Source organism: Sus scrofa, chromosome 3, assembly GCF_000003025.6.
Source record: "Sus scrofa isolate TJ Tabasco breed Duroc chromosome 3, Sscrofa11.1, whole genome shotgun sequence".
NCBI classification, from domain to species: domain Eukaryota; kingdom Metazoa; phylum Chordata; class Mammalia; order Artiodactyla; family Suidae; genus Sus; species Sus scrofa.
In genome coordinates, this window is record NC_010445.4 from 42,288,341 (window position 1) to 42,313,050 (window position 24,710).

Consider the following 24,710-nt stretch of genomic DNA (forward strand, 5'->3'; position numbering starts at 1 on the left):
AGCTGGCCCAGGGCACACTATACGCCACACTGTTTGTGAGGACCTGACAGTCCGTGATGACCTGAGCTAATCCTGTGAATGGGGGCAGATCTGTTGCCAGAGGAGGGGAGATGAGAAAGTGAGCAAAGAAAAACAAGTCTGACAGTCTGCAATAGCTCCACTCAGCAGACACTCCACACATCATTCTGAGTGAATGAATGAGGCAACCCAAGTTCACCATGTGTGTAGGCTTCATCATGTGTAAGAGAATGAACTTAAAATACTTTTTACTTAAGAGGTCCTCTAGGAAAATAAAGCAGTTTCAGGACAAGACAGCAAAGAAAATCCTTTTGCCCTCAATCAATTCAAGAGATACTCCATGCTAAAAAGATGCATTGTGACAGCTCATGGATGATCTGTAGAGAAATGCATAAATGAAAGTGTTTTCACTGTTGGCTACTCTCCTGTTGTCTGTTTTGAGTCTCAAGTTGAGCCCAGGGTCAGCTAGCCTCTTCCTCCTGCCTGGTCCTGATGGGCCTGCTTGTACTGTTTGTGGCCAGATGACAAGGCATGTATTATTCCAAGACCCAAAGAACTCTTATGCATGTTCTTTTAAGATTTCTTTGAGTGAAACCTGGGAGTCCCTTATTAAAATAAATAAGCATGATAAATCCATGCCAGGACATGATGGGGTGTCCATAGGAAGGAACTGGGTATTTCTCTCACAGATGTCATGTGGGATCCTGGGTGGGAAGCCTGAAACAGAATAAGGAAAAGCTAAGAACGCTGGATAAAGTATAGACTTTAGTTTAAAAGTCATTACCGATATTGATTCATTAATTGTAACAAATGTACCACACCAAAGTTAGATGCTAATAATATGGGAACTCCATAGTATCTTCCTAGTTTTTCTGTTAATCTGAAACTGTTCTAAAACATAGTTTGGGAGTTCCCATTATGGCTCAGTTGTAACAAACCCAACTAGTATCCATGAGGACTCAGGTTCGATCCCTGGCCTCACTAAGTGGGTTAAGGATCTGCCGTTATCATGAGCTGTGGTGTAGGTCGCAGATGAAGCTCAGATCCCACATTGCTGTGTCTGTGGTGTAGGCCAGCAGCCACAGCTCCGATTGGACCCCTAGCCTGGGAACCTCCATATGCCATGGGTGTGGCCCTAAAAAGACGAAAAAAGAAAGAAAGAAAAAAGAAAAAGAGAAGGGCATTATGGTCAGGAGGCCAGTGTGGGTGGCATCTGCACTTTGGGGTCTTGGGAGCAGCCTTGCACATCTCTGAGCCTGTTTTTATTTTTCTTACATTTTTTTATTTTTAAAAGGGGCATGGAGTTCCCTAGTTGCTCAGCTAGTTATGGAGCTGGCACTGTCACTGCAGTGGCTTCAGTCACTGTTGTGGTGCTGGTTTGATCACTGGCCTGGGAATTTCCACATGCCACAGACGTGGCCAAAGAACAAATAAATAAATAGGGCATAATTTTATCTCTTTGCCTCATAAAGGTATCCTGTGATTCAATATGTAAAGATCTGGCAAAATTAGAAATATATTCCTGTCTTTTGAACTCTTACCAGGGTTTGTTTTCCCTCTCATGTTTTAATTCTCCTTGACCAATATTCATTTTATTTTATTTTTCCTTAAACTGTCAGGATTTGAAGTAATACAAAATTTCAACCATTTAAAATTTTATTTTTACAAGTCATTTATGCCCTATTTTATTTTGTCCCAGGGATGAGAGTTGCTCTCATTTAAATATTTAAATCTTAAATTCTATATCCAAGCTATTCATCAAGTATGAGGGGAAATTGAAAATATTCTTAAACATGAGAAGCCTTGGAGTTTCCACTGTGGCTCAGTGGGTTAAGAACCCAACTAATATCCATGAGGATGTGGGTTCGATTCCCTGGTCTCATTCAGTGTGTTAAGGATCCAGAATTGCCCCAGAATTGCCTCAAGTTACAGCATAGGTTGCAGATGCTGCTTAGATTGGACATTGCTGTGGCTGTGGTGTAGGCCAGCAGCTGCAGCTCCAACTTGACCCCTAACCGGGGAACTTCCATATGCTGCAGGTGCAGCCCTAAAAAGAGAAAAAAACAGAAAAGAAAAATAAATCAAAATATGAAAAGCCTCAAAAATGGATGATTGAAACAAACCACCTTTGTGGGACACCCTGCTAAAACCCTTCTGAAATGACAGTAGAAAATTTTTAATTTTTTTTAAATTTTATATAGTTGATTTACAATGTTGTGTTGATTTCTGCTGTATAGCAAAGTGACTCAGTTATACACATATTCTTTTTCGTATTCTTTTCATTATGGTCAATCACAGGATATTGAATATAGTTCCCCGTGCTGTCCAACAGGACTTTTTATCCATCTTGTGTATGTGCTTTTTTGCATCTGCTGATCCCAAATTCCCAGTCCTTCCTTCCTTTACCCCCCTCCCCACTGGCGACCACAAGTCTGTTCTCTATGTCTGTGAGTCTGTTTCTGTTTCATAGATATGTTCATTTGTGTCTTATTTTAGATTCCACATATAAGTCATAGCATATATTTGTCTTTCTCTGTCTAGGTTACTTCACTTAGGATGATAATCTCCAATCACATCCATTTTGCTGCAAATGCCAATATTTAATTCTTCTTTATGTCTGAGTGATATTCCATGGTGTGTGTGTATGTGTGTATATATATATATATATATATATATATGTATATATATATATATATATAGAGAGAGAGAGAGAGAGAGAGCGCATGTTCTTAATCCATTCATCTGTCTATAGACATTTAGGTTGTTTCCATGTTTTGGCTATTGTGAATAATGCTGCTGTGAACACAGGGATGCATGTATCTTTTCAAATTAGAGTTCTGTCTGGAATTGCTGAATCAGATGGCACTTTAGTTTTAATTTTTTCAGGAACCTCCATACTCTTTTCCACAGTTGCTGCACCAACTTACATTCCCACCAATAGTGTAAGAGGGTTCCCTTTTCTCCATACTCTGTTCATCATTTATTATTTGTAGTTTTTTAATGATCACCATTCTGATCTGACTGGTGTGAGATGGTACCTCACTGTAGTTTTGATTTGCTATTCTGTCATAATTAGTGATGGCATTTTTTTTTCATATATCTCTTGGCTATCCGTATGTCTATTCAGGTCTTTTGTCCATTTTTTGATTGTTTTTTTTTTGTTGTTGTTGTTATAGGGTTCTATGAGCTGTTTGTATATTTTGGAGATTAAGGCCTTGTTGGTCACATCATTTGCAAATATTTTCTCCCAGTTCATAGGTAGTCTTTTTAGTTTGCTTATGGTTTCCATTGCTGTGCAAAAGCTTATAAATTTGATTAGGTCCCACTTGTTTATTTTTCCTTTTGTTTCTGTTGCTTTGGGAGACTGACCTAAGAAAACATTGGTATGATTTATGTCAGAGAATATTTTGCCTATAATTTCTTTTAGGAGTTTTATGGTGTCAAGTCTTATATTTAAATCTTTAAGCCATTTTGAGTTGGTTTTTGTGTATGGTGTAAAGGCGCGTTATAAACTTCATCGATTTATATGCAGCTGTCCAGTTTTACTGGCACCACTTGCTGAAGAGACTGTCTTTCCCCATTGTATATTCTTTTTTTTTCTTTGCTTTTTTTTTTAGGGCCACACCCACGACATATGGAAATTCCCAGGCTAGGGGTTGAATTGGAGCTGTAGCTGCTGGTCTACACCACAGCCACAGCAATGCAGGATCCAAGCCACATCTGTGACCTACACCACAGCTCACAGCAACACCAGATCCTTAACCCACTGAGCGAGGCCAGGTATTGAACCTGAGTACTCATAGATGCTAGTCAGATTCATTAACTGCTAAGCCATGATGGGAACTCCCCCATTGTCTATTCTTTTCTACTTTGTCAAAGATTAATTGTCCATAGGTGTGTGGGTTTCTTTCTGGGCTCATAGTGAGGGTCTTAAAACACACAATGCACAAGGATGAAGAATAGGCCAGAGGAAGGCAGGAGTAACATACAAGAAGCGGATAACAGCGTGTTATTTGATGCAGACCAGAGAAAGTCTAGTAGACTTTAGTAGAAAGTCTAAATAAGAGTCCCTCTGTCCTCCCTGTGACAGAGGCCTATGTGAAAAGGCAGGAAGCCACCAGAAAGGGCCTGGACTCTGCACCCTGCTTCCTCTGGAGAGAACACTACAACCTTCTAAGGAAAAACAGGCACTGCCAATTGCCTTTTCTAGGGCAGGAGCTCTTTACCACTGGGGACTTAAATCTTATTATACCATGTGGAATATAGGAACAAACCTTTAGGGGCAGTTACGTTTCCCAACAAAAAGGTTTTTGTTGGAAGTTCCCTGGTGGCCTAGTAGGTTAAGGATCCAGTGTTGTCACTGCTGTGGCCAGGTTCGATCCCTGGCCTAGGAACTTCCGTGTGCTGTGGGCTTGGCCCAAAAAAATGTTTTCGTTGCTACCATCAACATCAGTTGCCAGCATGAATTATATTACAAGTTGACTGTAATAACACTTGGCCTGTGTATTACTACTGTATTTGAGTCTAGATATGTTATATGGTAGGATTGTTTTTAAGCTCAGGTTTTGGAATCTGATTGCCTTAGGTTTGAATCAGCTCACTAGTTGTGCAGTCCTGAGCAAGTATCTTAATTCTGGGGGCTTCAGTTTCATTTAAATGAGCATTATACCTACCAATGGTTTCATTTGACTGCTGTGAGCATTGAATGAACTAATGCATGTCAAGGACATATGGCCTGCAAATGTTAACAAGAGGCCAGTGAATTGTGTGTGGCAGTGTGGGTGGTAATTTGTCTTTTGAAAAAGAAACTTAACACTTTAAAAACTCAAAAAGTTAGTGATTCTATGAAAAAAAAATTAAATTAGACCATAACAACTTTAAATTACAGTCAGTTTCAATGCTTTGGACATTACTTTGAGATTTATGAAAAATGAGAGTTTTAATTTTAGTAATGATAAAATTGCCAGTGAATATATGAAATATCACTTTCATCATCTGCTTGCATTTCATTATTTTGCTTGCATAATTATATTAAAAACTATATGAAGAGGAAGTTGTGAAAATTACCTCTAAAGAGTTTCTAGGAGTTTCCGGATAGCCTAGTGGTTAAGGATCAGATGCTATACTGCTGTGCCCCAGGTTTGATCCCTGGCCTGGGAATTTTTGTATGCCACAGGCATGACCAAAGAGAAAAAAAAGTTTCTAGCATTGATTTTTACGTTTATATGCGTGTATGTTCAGCTGGTTTTTTTGTTTGTTCATTTGTTTGTTTTGTCTTTTGTCCTTTTAAGGCCACAACCATGGCATACAGAGGTTCCCAGGCTAGGGGTCGAATCGGAGCTGTAGCTGCCAGCCTACACCACAGCCACAGCAACACCAGATCCGAGCCGTGTCTGCAACCCACACCACAGCTCACGGCAATGCCAGATCCTTAATCCAGTGAGCAAGGCCAGGGATCGAATCCGCAATCTCATGTTTCCTGGTCGGATTTGTTTCCACTGCGCCACGATGGGAACTCCTGTTCAGCTGTTGTTGTTTTTTTATATTAAAAAGCAGCACATATCATTTATTGCTTATCAAATCAGCAAAGGACTTCTTGCTATGGCTGCACCAGCAGCATATGGAAGTTCCTAGCCTAGGCTTCAAAATTAGAGCGGCAGCTGGGGGGTCTACATCATAGCTTGCAGCAATACCGGATCCTTAACTCACTGAGCAAGGCCAGGGATCAAACCCGCATCCTCATGGAGACTACATAAGGTCCTTAACCCACTGAGCCACAGTAGGAACTCCTGTGCAGCTTCTTAATTATCCTTCTGACAATTTTTTAAAGGAAACCAACCTGGCTCACTTTTTCAATTATTAGTTTAGGAGAGAACAGACTACATTTGTTAAATGCAGCATACAGTTGCTCCCAATTAGCTTAGAATGACAATGACAGTCTTTTTTTGTGTGTGTGTCTTTTGTCTTTTTAGTTCTTTTAAAAACAGAACTCCCACTTGGACTCATATCCCCACATGAAGTGATATTTACTGTCTAGTAACCTTAATGGGGTTGATCTTTTACGGGTACACTGGCCTTCACATTGTGAAGGTGGTTGTTTCCTGGCTGTATATATATGACTGATTTTGCTTGCCTAACTTTCCCCTTTCCATCTAAAAAGGGAAGATTTAGAAGAGTTCTATGTGTAAACTTTATTCCTTCCTAGGAATAGAGTGATTTTACAGCTGCAGAAGGAGGAAGGCTAGAGAATCCTGGGGCCGGGGGGGCACCAAGGCGTTGGGATGACTTGTTTGTTCCCTAGTAGCGTGTGTAGGATTCTGAAGGGGCTGTGGTATGTGTGTGCTCGTGCATGTGTCCCATTCACCTCTAAGCTCTTTCCCCTGAAAGGGCCTGGAAGCACTGAAGGCCCAGGAGCAAGGAGCCTAGGTCTTGGTATCTAAATAGCATCAGCTCCTCAGAGAAATCCTGATCCCTGTTGAATAAATTAGTGCTCTGTGAGTCAATACTGATACAAAATAAATAAGGGAGAAGTAAAAGCTCCTTCTGGTGGAAAGCTGCTCGTCAGTGTGGAAGGAATGATGGAGACAGACTGTCACCCTTTGGCAGCCCTCCTGTGGGTTGACTCAGCTCAGAGGCAGCAGCAAGGCCCAAGCTGGTAAGTGTATGTCAGATGAGGAACCAGACAGTGGCTTGGTCTCATGATGTCCGCTTGGAAAATATCAATTAGAGAGGGAAAGGGGTGACTCAGGAACTAGCACAGTAGCTTTTCCACTGCACTCCCGACATGGCATCAAGGGTACGTCAGGCCTAGACTGAGGCCCATCTGTAGCTCTACAGCCCTCATTTTCCAAACTGCCAAGACTTGAATCTGGGACAGACGGGCTTGGGGTGGGTGGGCTATGATGGACACAGAAGGGAGAAATAGGAATTTTCTGGTTGGAATATTATGTTTTGGTAAAGATGGAAAATGGCCGCATTTGGGGAAATGCCCACTGAGTGTCCAGGGATAAGGGGTATCGTGTCTGCCACTTGCTCTAAAACCAGATGAGTGACCACAGGTATCATGGTTGTGGGGAGCCTGTGGGGAGGTAACAGGGGCCCACACGGGCAGGATGGCCTCAGAGCCCTGGAAACCATACACTTGTTCACTCCATAATATCATTATGTGACTTCTGTGGTTATTCTGTGATGTTGTAGGCATTTCCAACCTTTTGATGTTAGAACAGTGGTCTCGGGATTTTTGAGTGTGGATGCCCAGCTTGACTCTGACCGACTACTTGCCCTCCCAGAGCTGCACCGGCCCCCAGCCTGGAGCTACTGCGGGTGATGCCCAGCTCAAGCCTATAGGCAGACAGGCTCTCCCTTGTCTTCCTCCACCCTGCAGTGGAGTCCCTGCTCTGGGCAGATGACAAAAATGATATAGTTTAGTAACACGTTTGATGTCCTTTATCCAAGGGAAGCAGTGCATGGCTTGGGGGAATGCTGTGCCTCTCAAGCAGAACACTGTCCCCAAGGAAGTTTAATAGACATATTAGAGGCCATATGAAAACAGGGCAGGATTGGCCAGAAGATACGGCTTTCTAGGCTAAGGTGAGCTCACTAAAGCTGAGTTGGAGAATTGTTTGTTTTAATTTTTTAAATTATTTATTTGGGGAGTTCCCGTCGTGGCGCAGTGGTTAACGAATCCGACTAGGAACCATGAGGTTGCGGGTTCGGTCCCTGCCCTTGCTCAGTGGGTTAATGATCCGGCGTTGCCGTGAGCTGTGGTGTAGGTTGCAGACGCGGCTCGGATCCAGCGTTGCTGTGGCTCTGGCGTAGGCCGGTGGCTACAGCTCCGATTCGACCCCTAGCCTGGGAACCTCCATATGCCGAGGGAGCGGCCCAAAGAAATAGCAAAAGACAAAAAAAAAAAAAAAAAAAAAAAATTTATTTGGCCACACCTGAGGCATTCGAAAGTTCCCAGGCCAGGGATCAAACCCAATGCCAGGTCCTAAATCACTAGGCCACCAGGGAACTCCTGAGCTGAAGGATTGTGACTGGTGTTAGGTGTGCAGGCTGACTTTTGATTTGTGCTGTGGGCCATGCCTCAGGAATGGCTTCCATTTCTTGGGTCCTGATTTACAAATTAACTATCAGCCGCCCCTACCACCATCTACCGAAATCTGTCCCCACGTCAGGTTGATTGGAGGACTGGCCACCTTCCTCTGCATCTACTCCCATCGACATACACCTAGTACCAGTCCCTCGGACCCCTTACCACCTGCTCCCGTTTTCCTGCTTCTCCAAGCAATAGGGCCTCCTTGTAGAGCAGCCTGTGTCTGTGTCTCCTTCCTCACTGCACACTCTTCTTTATCCACCAGGATCCAGCACAAGCCCCAGCACCGCCAGTGGAGTCACACAGGCACCAGTTCCCTCCTCCCTGAACCCTGCTGGTGCTCCCACCCCACACTGGCCTCCACCTCTGCCCTCTCTACAGGCACTTCCATCACACTGACCTTGTATCGGCGTCCCCCTCTCCCCAACAGTTAAGGCTGCCTACATCCTTGCTCTCCCTGATTCTTCTCCATTCTCACATCCAGCCAGCCCCATCCATTCCTCCTCCAGAACACATTCCTTCTGTCACCACCAGGCCACCAGCAGCTGTCACACCAGGTCACACACACCCTTCTCCTTCCTTTTCCTTAGCCATCTTACCACAGAGCAATAAGGGTGAGCCTTTCAGGAGTCCGACCACAAACTAGACTGTGGGTCACGAGCCTATATGTATCAGCAAGGAGATGGAGAAACCAGAACCCGCAGACACTGCTGATGGAATCATAAAACTGGTACAGCCCCCGTGCAAAATAGTTGGGCAATTCCTCAGAAGGTTACATAGTGTTATATGACTCAGCAATTCCACTCCTAGGTATATAACCAAAAAAATTTACATGTCCACGCCTGTGTACAGAAGTTGGTGGCAGCATTGTTCCCATTAGCTAAAAAGTGGAAAACACCCAAGTGTTCATCAGCTGATGAATGGATAAACAAAAACTGGTATATCCAGAATGGAATCCAGTATTCTAAAGGAATGCTACAATATGGGTGAGCCTTGAAAACAGGATAAAAAGCCAGTCACAAAAGTCCACATACAGTATGACTGCATTTGTATGAAATATCTAGATCTGTAGGGACAGCAGTAGATTAGTGATTACTCACGGTGGGGTCATGTGTGAGGGGTGCAGAGGGATTAAGGGGCAGGAGCTAAAGGGAAGGTTTCTTTTTTTTTTTTTTTCTCTTTTAACTTTTTATTTCGAGATAATTTTAAATATAGAAAAATTTAAAGAATCATATAGGGACTCTCATACCATTCACTCAGATTAAGCAGTTTTGTTTTGTTTTTTTTTTCATTTTTGGCCACCCCACTGCACATGGAGTTCCCGGGCCAGGAATCAGATCTGAGCTGCAGTGGAGACCTAAGCCACAGCTGCGGCAATGCTGGATCCTTAACCCACTGTGCCAGGCTGAGGATGGAACCTGCATCCCGATGCTCCCAAGATGCTGCTGATCCCGTTGCACCACAGTGGGAACTCCAGATTCACCAATTTTTAATGTTTTGCCCTATTTGATTTCTAGTTCTCTATATAAATATGGTTATTCTGTTCTGAAACATTTGAGGTTGAAAAAACTGTACCCCTTACCTATCCCTCTCCTTGTTTCCTCAACCTTTTATGATGAAAAATTTTAAATATACAGAAAAGTTGAAAGAAGTGTACACCGAACACATGTATACCCACCATTTAGATTCTCAGATTAATACTTTATTGCTTTATTACCTATCCATCTATGGATAGATAGATGGATCCATCTATCCATCCTTTTATGCATTTCTTTTTTTTTATAATTTTTTTTTATTTTCCCACTGTACAGCAAGGGGGTCAGGTTATCCTTACATGTATACATTACAATTACATTTTTCCCCCAACCTTTCTTCTGTTGCAACATGAGTATCTAGACAAAGTTCTCAATGCTATTCAGCAGGATCTCCTTGTACATCTATTCTAAGTTGTATCTGATAAGCCCAAGCTCCCGATCCCTCCCACTCCCTCCCCCTCCCATCAGGCAGCCATAAGTCTCTTCTCCAAGTCCATGATTTTCTTTTCTGAGGAGATGTTCATTTGTGCTGGATATTAGATTCCAGTTATAAGTGATATCATATGGTATTTGTCTTTGTCTTTCTGGCTGATTTCACTCAGGATGAGATTCTCTAGTTCCATCCATGCTGCTGCAAATGGCATTATGTCATTCTTTTTTATGGCTGAGTAGTATTCCATTGTGTATATATACCACCTCTTCCGAATCCAATCATCTGTCGATGGACATTTGGGCTGTTTCCATGTCCTGGCTATTGTGAATAGTGCTGCAATGAACATGCGGGTGCACGTGTCTCTTTTAAGTAGAGTTTTGTCCGGATAGATGCCCAAGAGTGGGATTGCGGGGTCATATGGAAGTTCTATGTATAGATTTCTAAGGTATCTCCAAACTGTTCTCCATAGTGGCTGTACCAGTTTACATTCCCACCAACAGTACAGGAGGGTCCCTTTTCGCCACAGCCCCTCCAGCACTTGTTATTTGTGGACTCATTAATGATGGCCATTCTGGCTGGTGTGAGGTGATATCTCACGGTAGTTTTGATTTGCATTTCTCTTATAATCAGCGATGTTGAGCATGTTTTCATGTGTTTGTTGGCCATCTGTATATCTTCCTTGGAGAAATGTCTATTCAGGTCTTTTGCCCATTTTTCCATTGATTGATTAGCTCTTTTGCTGTTGGGTTGTATAAGTTGTTTATATATTCTAGAGATTAAGCCCTTGTCGGTTGCATCATTTGAAACTGTTTTCTCCCATTCTGAAAGTTGTCTTTTTGTTTTCTTTTGGGTTTCCTTTGCTGTGCAAAAGCTTTTCAGGTTGATGAGGTCCCATGGGTTTGTTTTTGCTCTAATTTCTATTGCTTTGGGAGACTGGCCTGAGAAAATATTCATGAGGTTGATGTCAGAGAGTGTTTTGTCTATGTTTTCTTCTAGGAGTTTGATGGTGTCCTGTCGTATATTTAAGTCTTTCAGCCATTTGGAGTTTATTTTTGTGCATGGTGTGAGGGTGTGTTCTAGTTTCATTGCTGTGCATGCAGCTGTCCAGGTTTCCCAGCAATGCTTGCTGAATAGACTTTCTTGTTCCCATTGTATGTTCTTGCCTCCCTTGTCAAAGATTAATTGACCATAGGTGTCAGGGTTTATGTCCGGATTCTCTATTCTGTTCCATTGGTCTGTCTGTCTGTTTTGATCCCAGTACCACACTGTTTTGATGACTGTGGCTTTGTAGTATTTCTTGAAGTCTGGGAGAGTTATGCCTCCTGCTTGGTTTTTGTTTCTCAGGATTGCTTTGGCGATTCTGGGTCTTTTGTGGTTCCATCTAAATGTTTGGATTGTTTGTTCTAGTTCTGTGAAAAATGTCGTGGGTCATTTGATAGGGCTGGCATTGAATCTGTAGCTTGCTTTGGGTAGTATGGCCATTTTTACAATATTGATTTTCCCAATCCAGGAGCATGGAATATCTTTCCATTTCTTTCCATCTTCTTTGATTTCTTTGATTAAAGGTTTATAGTTCTCGGCATATAGGTCCTTTACCTCCTTGGTCAGGTGTATTCCGAGGTATTTGATTTTGTGAGGTGCAATTTTAAAAGGTATCGTATTTTTGTATTCCTTCTCTAATATTTCATTGCTGGTATACAGAAATGTGACTGACTTCTGAATGTCCATCTTATAGCCTGCTACTTTGCTGAATTTATGAATCAGTTCAAGGAGTTTTGGGGTTGAGTCCTTAGGGGTTTCTATGTATAGTATCATGTCATCTGCATACAGTGACAGTTTGATCTCTTCTCTTCCTATATGGATGCCTTTTATTTCTTCTGTTTGTCTAATTGCTGTGGCTAGGACTTCCAAAACGATGTTGAAGAGCAGTGGTGAGAGTGGGCATCCCTGTCTTGTTCCAGATTTGAGTGAGAAGACTTTCAGTTTTTCCCCATTGAGGATTATATTTGCTGTGGGTTTCTCATAAATGGCTTTGATTATATTCAGGAATGTTCCCTCTACACCCACTTTGGCGAGGGTCTTGATCATGAATGGATGTTGGACTTTGTCAAATGCTTTTTCTGCGTCTATTGAGATGATCATATGATTTTTGACTTTTTTTTTGTTAATGTGGTGTATGATGCTGATTGATTTGCGTATGTTGAACCATCCTTGTGAACCTGGGATGAACCCTACCTGGTCATGGTGTATAATTTTTTTGGTATGTTGTTGGATTCGGTTGGCTAAGATTTTGTTGAGAATTTTTGCATCTATATTCATCAATGATATTGGGCGATAGTTTTCTTTTTTGGTGGTATCTCTGTCTGGTTTTGGCATTAGGGTGATGGCAGCATCATAGAATGTCTTTGGGAGTATTCCTTCTTCAACCTTTTGAAAGAATTTAAGGAGGATGGGCACCAATTCCTCTTTATATGTTTGATAAAATTCACCTGTGAAGCCATCTGGTCCTGGATTTTAATTTGTAGGGAGTGATTTTATGACCTCTTCAATTTCATTTCTAGTGATCGGTCTGTTCAGTTGGTCTGTTTCTACTTGATTCAGTTTTGGCAGGCTGTAAGATTCTAGAAAATGGTCCATTTCTTCCAGATTGTCAAACTTGTTGCCGTATAGTTGTTCATAGTATTCTCTTATGGTTTTTTGTATTTCTGCTGTATCTGTTGTGATTTCTCCTTTTTCATTTATAATTTTGGTTATTTGGGTTCTTTCTCTCCTCTTTTTAGTGAGTCTGGCCAGGGGTTTGTCAATTTTGTTCACCTTTTCAAAGAACCAGCTCTTGGTTTTATTAATTTTCTCTATTGTTTTTTGAGTCTCTATTTTATTGATTTCTTCTTTGATCTTTATAATTTCCTTCCTTCTGCTGACTTTAGGTCTTTTTTGTTCTTCTTTTTCTAATTCATTTAGGTGGAGGGTTAAGTTGTCAATTTGGGATCTTTCTTCTTTTTTGAGAAAGTCCTGTATTGCTATAAATTTCCCTCTGAGCACTGCTTTCGCAGCATCCCATAGATTTTGAGAGGTTGTGTCTTCATTATCATTTGTTTCAAGGTAGTTTTTAATTTCCTTCTTGATTTCCTCATTGACCCATTGGTTTTTAGTAGCATGTTGTTTAGTCTCCATGTAGTAGGTTTTTTCTCTTTCCTTTTCCCATGGTTGGTTTCTAATTTCATGGCATTGTGGTCAGAGAAGATACTTGAGATAATTTCTATGCTCCTAAATTTATTGAGGTTAGCTTTGTGTCCCAATATGTGGTCGATTCTTGAGAATGTTCCATGAGCATTTGAGAAGAATGTGTATTCTGATTTTTTTGGATGTGGTGTCCTGAAGATATCATTTAAGTCTAACTTTTCTATTGTTTCCTTTAGGATCTCTGTTGCTTTATTGGTTTTCTGTCTAGAGGATCTGTCCATTGATGTGAGGGGGGTATTAAGGTCTCCTACTATGATTGTATTCTCATCCATATCTCCCTTTATGTCTGTTAATATTTGTTGTATGTATTTGGTGCTCCTATATTTGGGGCATATATGTTGACGATAGTAACATCCTCTCCTTGGATGGATCCCTTAATCATTAAGTAGTGTCCTTCTTTGTCTTTCTTTATGTCTTTTGTTTTAAAGTCTATTTTGTCTGATATGAGCGTTGCGACTCCTGCTTTTCTGTCATGTCTATTGGCGTGAAATATTTTTCCCCACCCTTTCCCTTTCAATCTATATGTATCTTTTGTCCTAAGGTGAGTTTCTTGTAGGCAGCATATTGAAGGTTTTTGCCTTTTTATCCACTCAGCCACTCTCTGTCTTTTGATTGGGGCATTCAGTCTATTGACATTTAAGGTGATAATTGATAGATGATTATTTATTGCCATTTGAACCTCGTGTTCCAGTTGATTCTATGGTTCTCCATTCTTCCTTTCTTTTTTTTTTTTTTTTTGGTTGGATGGTCTCCTGTTATTATCTGCTTGAGTGTATTTTTTTTTTCATTTTTTGCAAATGCAATATTTGGTTTTGGCTTGTGGTTGCCCTGTTTTTTAAGTATGCTAACCCCTAAGGGAAGGTTTCTTTACAAGGGATGAAAATGTTCTGGAGTTAGAAAGTGGTGGTATTTGCATATAACCTTGTGAATATACCAAAACTCACCTTATTATACTTTAAGGGAATGAGTTTTATTAATGTGGATTATGTCTCAGTTTAAGGAAAAAAAAATCATTCAATCAGCCAGACATAATCTTTTGGAAAATATTAAAGTCAAGATGAATTAGCATATCTGCGGACACTCAAGGGTACATTTAAACTCAAGAATCCGAGTTTCCCACTCATTTAAGCAGAGGTAGGGATGATCTGGTCATTGCTCCTCAGCACTGGGATGGTATGACTGATCCATCACACAAGGCTGGTTTTCTTTAAAGTTCTGATTCAAATTCTCTTCCCTTTGGACCAGCATCCAGCAGCCTTTCCAACAAAGTGGGTAAGAGGCAGAAAATCGGGGATGAATAACAGATCGCCAGCTTTCTCACAGCTACCATTTTTTTCTGTCACAACCAGAAGAGTTCTTGAATGCAAACTCCAGGCATATGGCAAGCAGCATAATAAACATCCATTTTGAATCACCACTTAGCACAAGCTTCCTATGGAAGGCTGACAGCCTGGTGTGTGCCAAGGAACCGTATCACACAGCTTCTCCCAGCCTTCCCAGCAGCACGGGGGAAGCACAGGCCTCCCACTTGCTCCCTTTCAGTACCTGGACCTTAATTTTACTAGTGGCAGAATGTGAAGCATCTAAGGTGCTTCAAGCTGATAACTTTCCAGTCTGGCTTCTATGTGTGTGTGTGTAGTTATATTTTCATGTTAAATATTCTAAAATATTTCATTCTAAATATCCTAAACTCTGCCTTATCAGAGTTGCATTGTCTTAATGCTTTCTTGGTGATGCAGTTGGTTTTAATGAAGGTCAAAGAGAACAGAATGTAAAACTTGCAATCGCTGTTGAAATGTCCTAATCTTAGACCGTGATCTCAGGCCCCTTCGCATTTAGAGCTGTATCACTTTTCAGAACCTTCCCGTCTTCTCCCTCAAAGCCACCTGTACATGAACGCTTCTTTCGAGGAGACCCTCCTTTGTATTTCTGACTGTCGACAATGGTAACCAGACTCTGCTCTTTATGTCCTGTCTCCAGGCTGCTCTTCAGCCTGTTTAGTTGCTTTCTTCCTGTTAGCTCTGAACGTCTGAGGTCAGCGGGCAAGTGAATAAATGATAAATGGGGTGACATTAAACTTGTATTAAGAGACAACCTTCCGGAGTTCCCGTTGTGGCGGGGCGGGAATGAATCCGACCAGTATCCATGAGGGTGCAGGTTTGATCCCTGGCCTCACTCAGCCTTGCCGTGAGCTGTGGCATAGGTCGAAGACGTGGCTCCGATCCTGTGTTGCTGTGGCTGTGGTGTAGGCTGACAGCTGTGGCTCTGATTAGACAGACCCCTGGCCTGGGAACCTCCATGTGCCACGGGTGCGGCCCTAAAGAAAGCAAAAAAAAGGAGAGACAGCCTTCCACACAACCTCTAAAAGTTCTCCAGAAACACATACTAAAAATGCCTCATCTCTTCCTAATGTCAGCATTTCTGCTTTTTTTTATTTTAAAAACTAAAGGGAGTACAGTTTATTTTTTTACTGAAAGCTTCTAATCGAAACCCTCCTTTTGTTCATGAGGACAGGCCTAGAGAGGACATGAGGTCTGCTTGGAGGCAGACCAAGCCCCTGGGCCCCACGCTGGCAATGGCCCAGGCCACATGCTTCCAGCTCAGCCTGGGAGTTACACTGCCACATTCGCATGTCCTCCTGTACATTCCTCATACAGTTGTTATTAATTTAGAGGAGCTTGAGGTTTAAAAATCAACCAGCACTTTCCATTTAAAACACTTAGGTATACATTTTCGCATAACAACAGTTTCACTGAAATCAGAAATCATCTGTAAGTTTAAACCAGGCCCACCCACCCCAGCCTTTGGTCAGAATGGCTTGGTGTTTGGACGTGTTCTTGCTCCATCAGCATCTTTCACACACACAGGGGTCTGGGAGCACTGGCCTCACGCTGGCAAAAAGCTCACTGATGTATGGGCTAGTCCTTTAAAAGTTGTGACACATCTTTGTCCCCACAAGACCTCCTTTGATGGGGCTGATTTTGCTCCACCTACCAAGTACCTGCCGCTTTAGGAAGGCCTCAGCCTCTGAGACCAACAGGTTCTGCCCCCACAACAGATCCAGCCCTGCTCCTTGTCTTACGGGGGGTGGGGGGTGTTCTCTGGCTGCTGTACCAGACATTTCTCAGACGAAGCCACACCTCAGTGTCCCTCTATGGGGCTTCGGCCAGCGGCCATGGCTGGGTTTGGATTTGGATGTGCGATATGACAGGGCTTACACCTGATTTCAGCCCAGGTGTCCATTTCCATATCAGGAGCTGTGAAAAGAAGGAAAATCTGTCCTTCAAAAGCTGACCCTTTTGGGGTGTTCCCTTCGTGGCTCGGCAGTTAACGAACCCAACTAGAATTCATGAGGTTGCGGGGTCAATCCCCAGCCTCAGAGGGTTAAGGATCCAGCATTGACGTGAGCTGTGGTGTAGGTTGCAGACACAGCTCAGATCTGGCATTGCTGTGGCTGTGGTGTAGGATGGCAGCTGTAGCTTCAATTCAACCTCTAACCTGGGAACCTCCATATGCCACAGATGTGGCCCTAAAAATCTTAAAATAAAAAGTTGACCCTTTTGGAACTTGAAATCTCCCTGGGGAGCCTACTTTAACTGTCTCTCATAGCACATCACCCCAATCTCTTCTAATGAGAATGAACAAAAAGAGGTTTTTCTAAGAACGGTGAATATGGGGCCACTCATTGTTCTATTTATTGTGAATATTCTGTTCAGGTTCCTGCAAAGCTTTGTTGTTCTAATGACCTGCAAGTCAAGTCTAACACTAGAGGTTCCCAGGGCCTGCTGCAAATAATAGCAAGAAGAAATTTCCAGAACTACTATATTACCTGAGGGGAAGTGGGGGAGCCAACCCTGCTTTGGAGTTGCAGGCCTCAATTTGTGGAATTTGACTTCACTTCCATTTTAGGTAGAATGTTTTTGGTATACCTTCTGTTCATGAAATCGGATCTTCAGCAGAGCATGTTCCCTGAAACCTTGTTACCCAGAATAGCCAGACAGTACACCTTTGGGGGGAGGCACCCAGGTCCCCAGGAGGGTCCAGGTAGCCCTGCACTGGCTGTGCAGGAGCCATCTGCGCACAGTTACAAACATCAGGCTGGCCACTTAGCAGCAAGTCTGAGGACAGACAGGGTGGCATATCCACTGTGGTGGGGCCAGCCCACAGGCCCCAGTTTGAAAGGCTTTTAAGGCCAAATGCTAAAGCTCTAGAGAGAGCATTTGCTTTACAAGAAGCCTGGCAGACAGCACCTCACTCCATCTTCGGGACTGGCACCACCTTGGTGAGTCAGTTGGGCAGCACGCCTGAGTGGCCTCCTCAAGCAGTCCATGTCCCAAGAGACAGAGGCAGCAGGCTAGCCAGATGCTGCAGGGCCCTGGGTGGACAAACCAGTGAAACCAGAACGGGGCTGTGTAACATGTGAATGATGGGGAGTTGACAGTGAGGCCAGGACACAGTGTGGCGGTAGAAACCTGGAGCAGCTGGTGTGGATAAGCACAGGAGGGATGAGTATGGCCGGCCATGGCCGGGACGCCATGATGCCTGGATGAGCAGATGCACACCCGAAAATTAAAGACTTTCGAGGAATGCAAGACACCCCTCCATAGGGTTTCTCAACTCTTTTCAAACACCTGGGACAGCGTCTCTGGGCCCCCAGACTTTTCTAACCTGTTCTTCTCCCTGCAGGAAAAGTACCCAGAGACTGTGCACCTTGCCAAGGGAGCCTCCTCCAGCTACATGGGGATCAGGAGCCACAGCCGACCAGAGTGAGTGCAGGTGCCCACCACGTCCCTCCCCAGCACCCAGGTGCTGTTTCCTGGTGAAAATGAAGATGAATAGTAGGAAGTAAATGTAAAACCCCAAGGGACATCCTGAGATCCACGGAGTCATCCAGATAAGCAGCTGATGGCAGGAGAGCACAAGGGGACCTCACTGGGCGAGGGCGGGGCTGTGAGGCAAAGGCCAGTGGGTGCCATCTCCCTTCGGATGTTGGGGGGGGGGGGAGGAAAAAGTGGCACTGTTTTCACCCACTGTCAGGAGGCAGCAAGCCCTGCGTGAGGAGAGGACTCATCTGGCTCTCCCCCAACCCACTGCGGGTGCCTCTGTGTACACCAGGAGAGCACCTCCCCAGACAGGACATACGTCTCTGACCTGGGCCTAGAGGTGTTTTGTTTCCAAGCCTTAAAATGGTGTTGGAGTTACGTTAAGCTTCTGGAACCTCCCTTGTTATCCATTATTTCCAGTATTCACCTTTGTTGGTGCATGTAGCTGTGGTTCATTTTCAGTGCTTACACGCCATTAGGTGAACATGTGTATTTGTGCATTCTTCAGGTCTTGGGTATCTGGTTGTTCATCGTTTTCCACTATTTCTAACACTCCTGTTGACATCCCCTGGCACATGGGTACACAGCTGCTCTGGGACATATACCTAGAAGTGAAATTCCTGGGTCATAGGGCAGATTCAGCTATCCCTGCCAGATTCTTTCCTTTATCACTTTGTATTTCCCATCAGTAATTTTGAAGTTCCTATTGCTCTGCATCCTGTACTTCACGTGTACAGTCACACTAACACGTAGTGGGTACAAAGCGGTATTTTATTGATCTTAGTTTCCATTTTCCTGTTTGTTTCCTGTTTGTTAATGATGTTACACATCTTTTTTTGTTTAATGGACCATACTTTCTCCTCACTGCGGGTAGACATCTTGAAGATCAAAGGAGTCTGAGACCTTGGGGAAGGGCAGGAGCTCCAAGGATGCTGGACGGAGAGCAGAGCTTCTGCCTGGGGCGGGGGGCGGCCTCTCCTGCAGGAGAGCGGTGGGTGCCATGTACAGCTTTGTCTCTTAACCGGATTTCACAAAGCACTTAGCAGTGTATCTGTCTTACCTCTTTCAGGTTTGAACTGGTAATTGTTTGGAGGATACAAATAGATGAAGAAGGGAAGGTTTTGCCGAGGCTGGATCTTCTCACCAAGGCGCCGCTGTCAGGTAGGGATGTTCTGGTGAGCTTTCGTGTGCCCAAGAGACACTTACTTATTTCATATGTTTCTTTTTTTGTTTTTGTCTTATCTTTTTAGGGCTGCACCACGGCATATGGAAGTTCCCTAGCTAAGGGTTTGATCAGAGCTGCAGCTGCCAGCTGACACCACAGACACGCTAGATCTGAGCTGCGTCTGCGACCTACACCACAGCTCACAGCAACACTGGATTCTTAACCCACTGAGCAAAGCCCAGGGATCAAACCTGCGTCCTCATGGACACTAGTTGGGTTCTGAACTTGCTGATCCACAACAGGAACTCCCTCGTCTGGTTTTATGTGGCAAGAATCAAAAGCCAAAAATCTTATCAATGTGCTTTTTATTTTTTTACATCAGTCTTCAAAATATTTTTGTCAGTAGCCACTCAAAAAAGCACATTCATGGGGCTGCTCCCCACGGCCCCCCCTGGGCTGAGTGCAGTATCTCTGCCTTGGGCACACAGGTAGGTGCTTGGTTCACAGTTATGATTCGGTTGTCCTGGCCTCCCATGCAGTGTGGCCAGCTGGGAACAAGGGAAGGGCCTCGGGGAAGTTTCTCAGCAGTTTTTTTCTTTACAGCCCTGGAACTGGACAAGAACAGAGTCATAGAAACTGCTCCTCTCAGCTTCCGAACCCTGCTGGGTGTGCTGGGCATTGAAGCCACTCTAGAAAGCCTGATAAAATCACTTTGCACAGAGGAACAAGTTCCCACACAGTGAACAACTACACAGGAGTAAGATGCTGTACCTAGAGGTGTGTGATTTTATTGAGTATAAACATTTGCTCTTTTCCACTTGGAAACCTTACCTTTAGAACATGTTTATGCAGTTATGGCACATTATATATAAGTTGTCAGGACATGAAAAATAAATAGTTATTTAAATTTAAAATACCAAACAAGTGACATATCTAGTGTATTTTTAAAAGTAAACCTAGCATTTGCGGAAGCACAGAGGTGGTCATCCATCTTGGGAGGTGGGAAGCTGCCCCTGCCTTGGGATGAACCCCATCTCGAAGCTCAGCCCCCCTCCTGTCACCCACCTTAGAGGCTTCTTGCCAGTGCAGCCTCATTTCTTAGACATTCCTCAGACACCCCAGGGGAGCCACACCCCTCTCCTCGCCTCCCAGCTCTGGAAAGCAGCATTTGGGAGGCATGCACAGCACTCTCAGCAGCAAGTCCTCTGACAGCCACCCTTCTTGGTCTTCCACAAAAAAAAAAAAAAAAATAGTGTTTAGCTTAAAAAATGCAGCAGAACAGCAAATACGCCATTGTCTCTTCACACGGGACCTTAACACCCCCATCCCTCTGCAAAGAGGGTGTCTTTATTAAAGTCCCCCAGGGTCTGAGTGCTACACTGACCTCAGTTGCCAGCTGAAATCAGAAGGGCTGAAAACAGTGTTTCCATCGAGTGAAGCCTCAGGGACGGGGCAAGGCGGAGTGTGAGGACAGCAGAGCTTTGGGCCAAGACCCTCTAGCACCAGTGCTCATCCCTCACCTCTTCCCTCCAGGCAGAGGGTGCTTGTTTTCAGACCAGCCGGTCCAGCCAGGACAGGCTACAGGGGGCTGCCCAGCCTACCTCTGTGAAGCCGGGGCTCCAGAACTCAACATGCAGGGACTTGGAGGTCCTTTGGGCACCCTGGGGCTGGGTAAGACCCTCCTGCCCCCAGGCCAGCAAAAAGGAAGAGCCTCGGGCCAGAGCGGCTCTGGCAGCTGCCCCTCCACAATGAGCACGCAGCTCCACACACACCCCTGAGGCAGGACTCTACAAAGCCCCCGCACACCCACACACCACATGAATGAGAGACTGGGCCACATGAATATCTTTGTCAACCTCCAAGTGTAGAAGGAAGAAGTACATGGTAGGACAGAGTTGAAGAATAAATTCTAGAAGAGCTGGCTTGATTCAAATAAGCGTAATTCTCAATTTATCACAAAATTCTCCACAAAAATTTACAATCAGCAAAATAGTCTCATTTTTTTGTGTAGTATTTTCATACAATTCCATAGTTTCACTAATAATATTATATCACAATAAGCCTTCATTAGTCCCTCAAAACGATGATATAAATAATCTATACAACCTACCATAAAATAAAAAACTAAGATTCCCAACAGTTTTCATAGCAGCTGGGCATGCTTTTGGTGACCCCAACAAGAACCTCTTGGTGCCAGCCAGGAGTTGCTCATCTGGAAGCAGGGCCTTGGGCAGCCCTGATGGGGAAGTGGCCTGGCACGACTTGAGGCCATTAACACCACGCCTCTCAGTGAAACTCGAGGGAGGAACCAGTATGGGGAGGAGGGAAAACTCGATGCCGGCTCTGGCAGAAGTAGCTGAGGTTTCACAACACCCAAAACGCCAGAAACACAGAGCTGGCAGGAGCACAGCCACGACACCCACCATGGGCACAGCAGCTCTGCTTCCAGCTTCCACAGCAGCAGTTTCAGGTGGGAAAGAACACTGTCTCCCCTAAACTTAAAGACAAAATCATTCCGCACAAAAGAGAAAGTCAGTGCTCACACAAGTGGTGTCTACCCTTGCCCTGAGTCCCACACTCCCTGCCGACCCTGTGCAGGGCAGGCGTGGGGCACGTCCACAGGACCCTGAGCCCGCTGCTCAGCACCAATGTCCAAACCAACAACTCACTGCTCTCCCCAGCAAGGAACCACTAAACCTGCGCTGCCATGTGGTTCGTGTCAGAAAAGTGACCAGGTAACTCAGCTGGGAAAGTTCCAGTAGTATCCGTGTTTTCTTAGAAGTCCCAACTGTAAGGTGTATGTGACAATTCAAGTTTTCTATATTAGGATTCCGGTGGTAGGAGATCCAAACCTTGGGTCTTAGAATAAGGCTTTTCAGAGATGAGACGTGAGCACTGGGTGGGAAGGGAGACCTGCCCTGGGAGGCCTCCTGGAACACAGCACACTGCTGGGCTCATGCCCAACATTCCTCGTCCCGGAAGATGTTCCTAGTGCTCTTCCATTCTGTGTCTCCCAAAGGCAGTCCTGCCCGAACAGGGGTTGAAAAGCAAGAACATTCACAGCCAAAAGTCACCCAGCACAAGAGGAAATAGCTCTATCATTCAACCTTCACATTCTATGTTCAAGTTTCAAAGACACTACAGGAAAAAAAGTTAGACCTTATGGAGAACTAATGTGCAATCTTCGCTTTCCTTGAACCTGGTTGACATCAGGGTGGCATCTTTGGCATGTACAGTCTTTGAATAGTAATTGACTATCTTGCCATCCAGTTTATACTGATGAGGGATGCTCTCGTAGGGCTTGAGGTCAAGGTCCAGCACAGACACAGAGAAGGCAAACCTGGATCTCGATGAAGGGACAATGGGTCTTTGATCGGAGCTAGAAGCAAAAGAGAAATTTCAGAATACACAGACCCAAAATCCCTCATCCTAGCTCACAATGAGCACCCATTTGTTGCATGTGTACGTGTCCCATCTCTGTCTGTGCCAGCTGTATGCACTAGTGTTTGAAACTCCTGCAAGAAAAATACCTACCATGACACCCACTAGCTCACCAGACGAGAGGGAGTTAAAGTGCAAAAAGATGGAAAAGCAATTATGTAGAAAATGTGCTTGATATTCCCCACGTCCCAGTAGTGTAAACGAATGCTGAAACGTTACTTTATCATGAGCCAAGTATTACAAAACCTACAAAAAAGTAGAAAGTAGATCTGGCCATTCAACAGCCAAATGGATAAAATGTTGAGAACAGACTTCTCTTTATGTGTCTTTTCCCATGTCTGGTGAGAGACTCATGCTCCTTTATGCTTTTTCACATTTGGAGAGAGAGAAAGATCCAGTTTTATGTTTTATTCTCAAATTGTATCTGCTGTGTTTTGTATTCTGTTTCCTAGGGCTTAGTTTTGTGGTTTTTTCTAAATATTAGAATAGCCCTATGCTTATAACAGAAGGTGAACAACTACTTGTACTTTGAGACTAATTCTGCACTTTGTACCGAGACTGCTGTATCCATCACTTGGCCCTCGGAGTGCTCGAAACAGTCTGCTTCCAAGTGACTGCCTAAAGACATTATACAAGCCCAAGAGTGGAGTGGTTTCCCCATGCAGACTACGCTTCTAGATTTAGAAATTATTAAAAAACAAAACAGGAGTTCCTGTCATGGCTCAGAGGACTGTATGCATGAGGACTCTGGTTCGATCCCTGGCCTTGCTCAGTGATTGGGTCAGGGATCCAGCATTGCCATTGAGCTGTGGTGTAGGTCGCTGACGTGGCTCGGATCCCATGTGGCTGTCGCTGTGGTGTAGGCCAGCAGCTGCAGCTCTGATTCAAAACCTAGCCTGGGAACATCCATGTGCCGTGGATGAGGCCCTAAAAGACAAAAACAGAAAACAAACAAAATACCAGTTTTCCAAAGCTCCTGCCTGGGAGAAGGAAGGCTGATAAACATTCCTATTACTGAAACTAATCAAGGCCTAGACTCTCCCCCAACTCCTGCTCAGAAATACTGTTTACTGGGAAGTAAATCCCTGGCTCAGCAGCTGGGGTCCCAGCTTCTCCCTTCTGAATAGCAGAGAACGTGTACAAATTCAGGTCTTGCTTCCAAGCCCTCTTCTCGGGGCCTGAACCCCAGCCTCCGAGCAGCTGGGCTGGGCCAGTGCACATCTCTAGCCCTCAGAAGGGCTACATGTTTTATGGGAAACCTCACATCACATCAGAAGCAGCACCCAGTAAGATGAGGTGAATGAGGAGAGGCATCATCACACAGGGGGCCCAACAGCCCCTCTTGAGGAGAGGGACCATGTGTCAGCCACAGCTCCCAGTGAGCCCAGGGTGGAGGCTCCTGCACCCGAGATGCTTCTCTGCCCTGGGGATGCCTCTGCCTCAGAAGTCTCTGGACACGTGCCCCCTTTCCTCTGCCAATGTGTCAGTTGCTGTTCAGCAGCTGGTCAAGAGTGTTGGGGCTCCAGGCCTCAGCCCTCACATTTCTGCATCCTGACTGCATTCTTGCTTCAGCAGGGGTGACAGAGAAGAACCTCTGTGATCATCTCTCATTTAGCAACAGGAGCTCAACCCAGCAGATGGATTCCTGCAGCTAAGCACAGCGGGTATCTTCTCAGGGGGTGATGAATTTTCAACTAAACAGAACAATCTTTAAAAAAAAAAATGTCAGTTATGCCCTATAAATGTCCCTTTGTGTTTCCTGTCAGAAAGTAGACAATGCTGTGCCTGACAAGAAGCAGGAGTCCTGGGAATGTTTAGTTCAAAAAGCATCAAAAAAAAAAAGGGGGGGGGGTGGCTGGCAGCCAGCAATGAGGTCATCTTGACCCAGGAAAACACATCAGGAGAATGTAGAGTGTTCTGTGTGTGTGGTTTAGCACCCGGAAGATCGATGCTTAAG

At 44.3% G+C, this 24,710-nt stretch overlaps 2 protein-coding genes across 8 annotated transcripts in view; one reads left to right on the forward strand and one right to left on the reverse strand.

Moving 5' to 3' along the window:
- The window catches only part of CENPP (centromere protein P), a 256,672-nt gene extending 235,267 nt beyond the window's left edge, over nt 1-21,405 (forward strand). For 3 of the 5 annotated variants that reach the window (XM_021085712.1, XM_021085711.1, XM_021085710.1), the window contains 3 exons: nt 18,011-18,090; nt 19,217-19,308; nt 19,916-21,405. In XM_021085712.1, the coding sequence (XP_020941371.1) occupies nt 18,011-18,090; nt 19,217-19,308; nt 19,916-20,055 (312 nt within the window). In that variant the 3' untranslated portion in view covers nt 20,056-21,405. 5 annotated transcript variants of the gene reach the window in all.
- The window catches only part of IPPK (inositol-pentakisphosphate 2-kinase), a 60,162-nt gene continuing 55,112 nt past the window's right edge, over nt 19,661-24,710 (reverse strand). For 2 of the 3 annotated variants that reach the window (XR_002342483.1, XM_013995782.2), the window contains exon 13: nt 19,661-22,691. Coding sequence is in view for 1 of the 3 variants with exons in the window: in XM_013995782.2 (XP_013851236.2) it covers nt 22,466-22,691 (226 nt within the window). In the remaining 2 variants the exon portion in view is untranslated. The remainder of the gene's footprint in view (nt 22,692-24,710) is intronic. The other variant, XR_002342482.1, reaches the window with a different exon arrangement.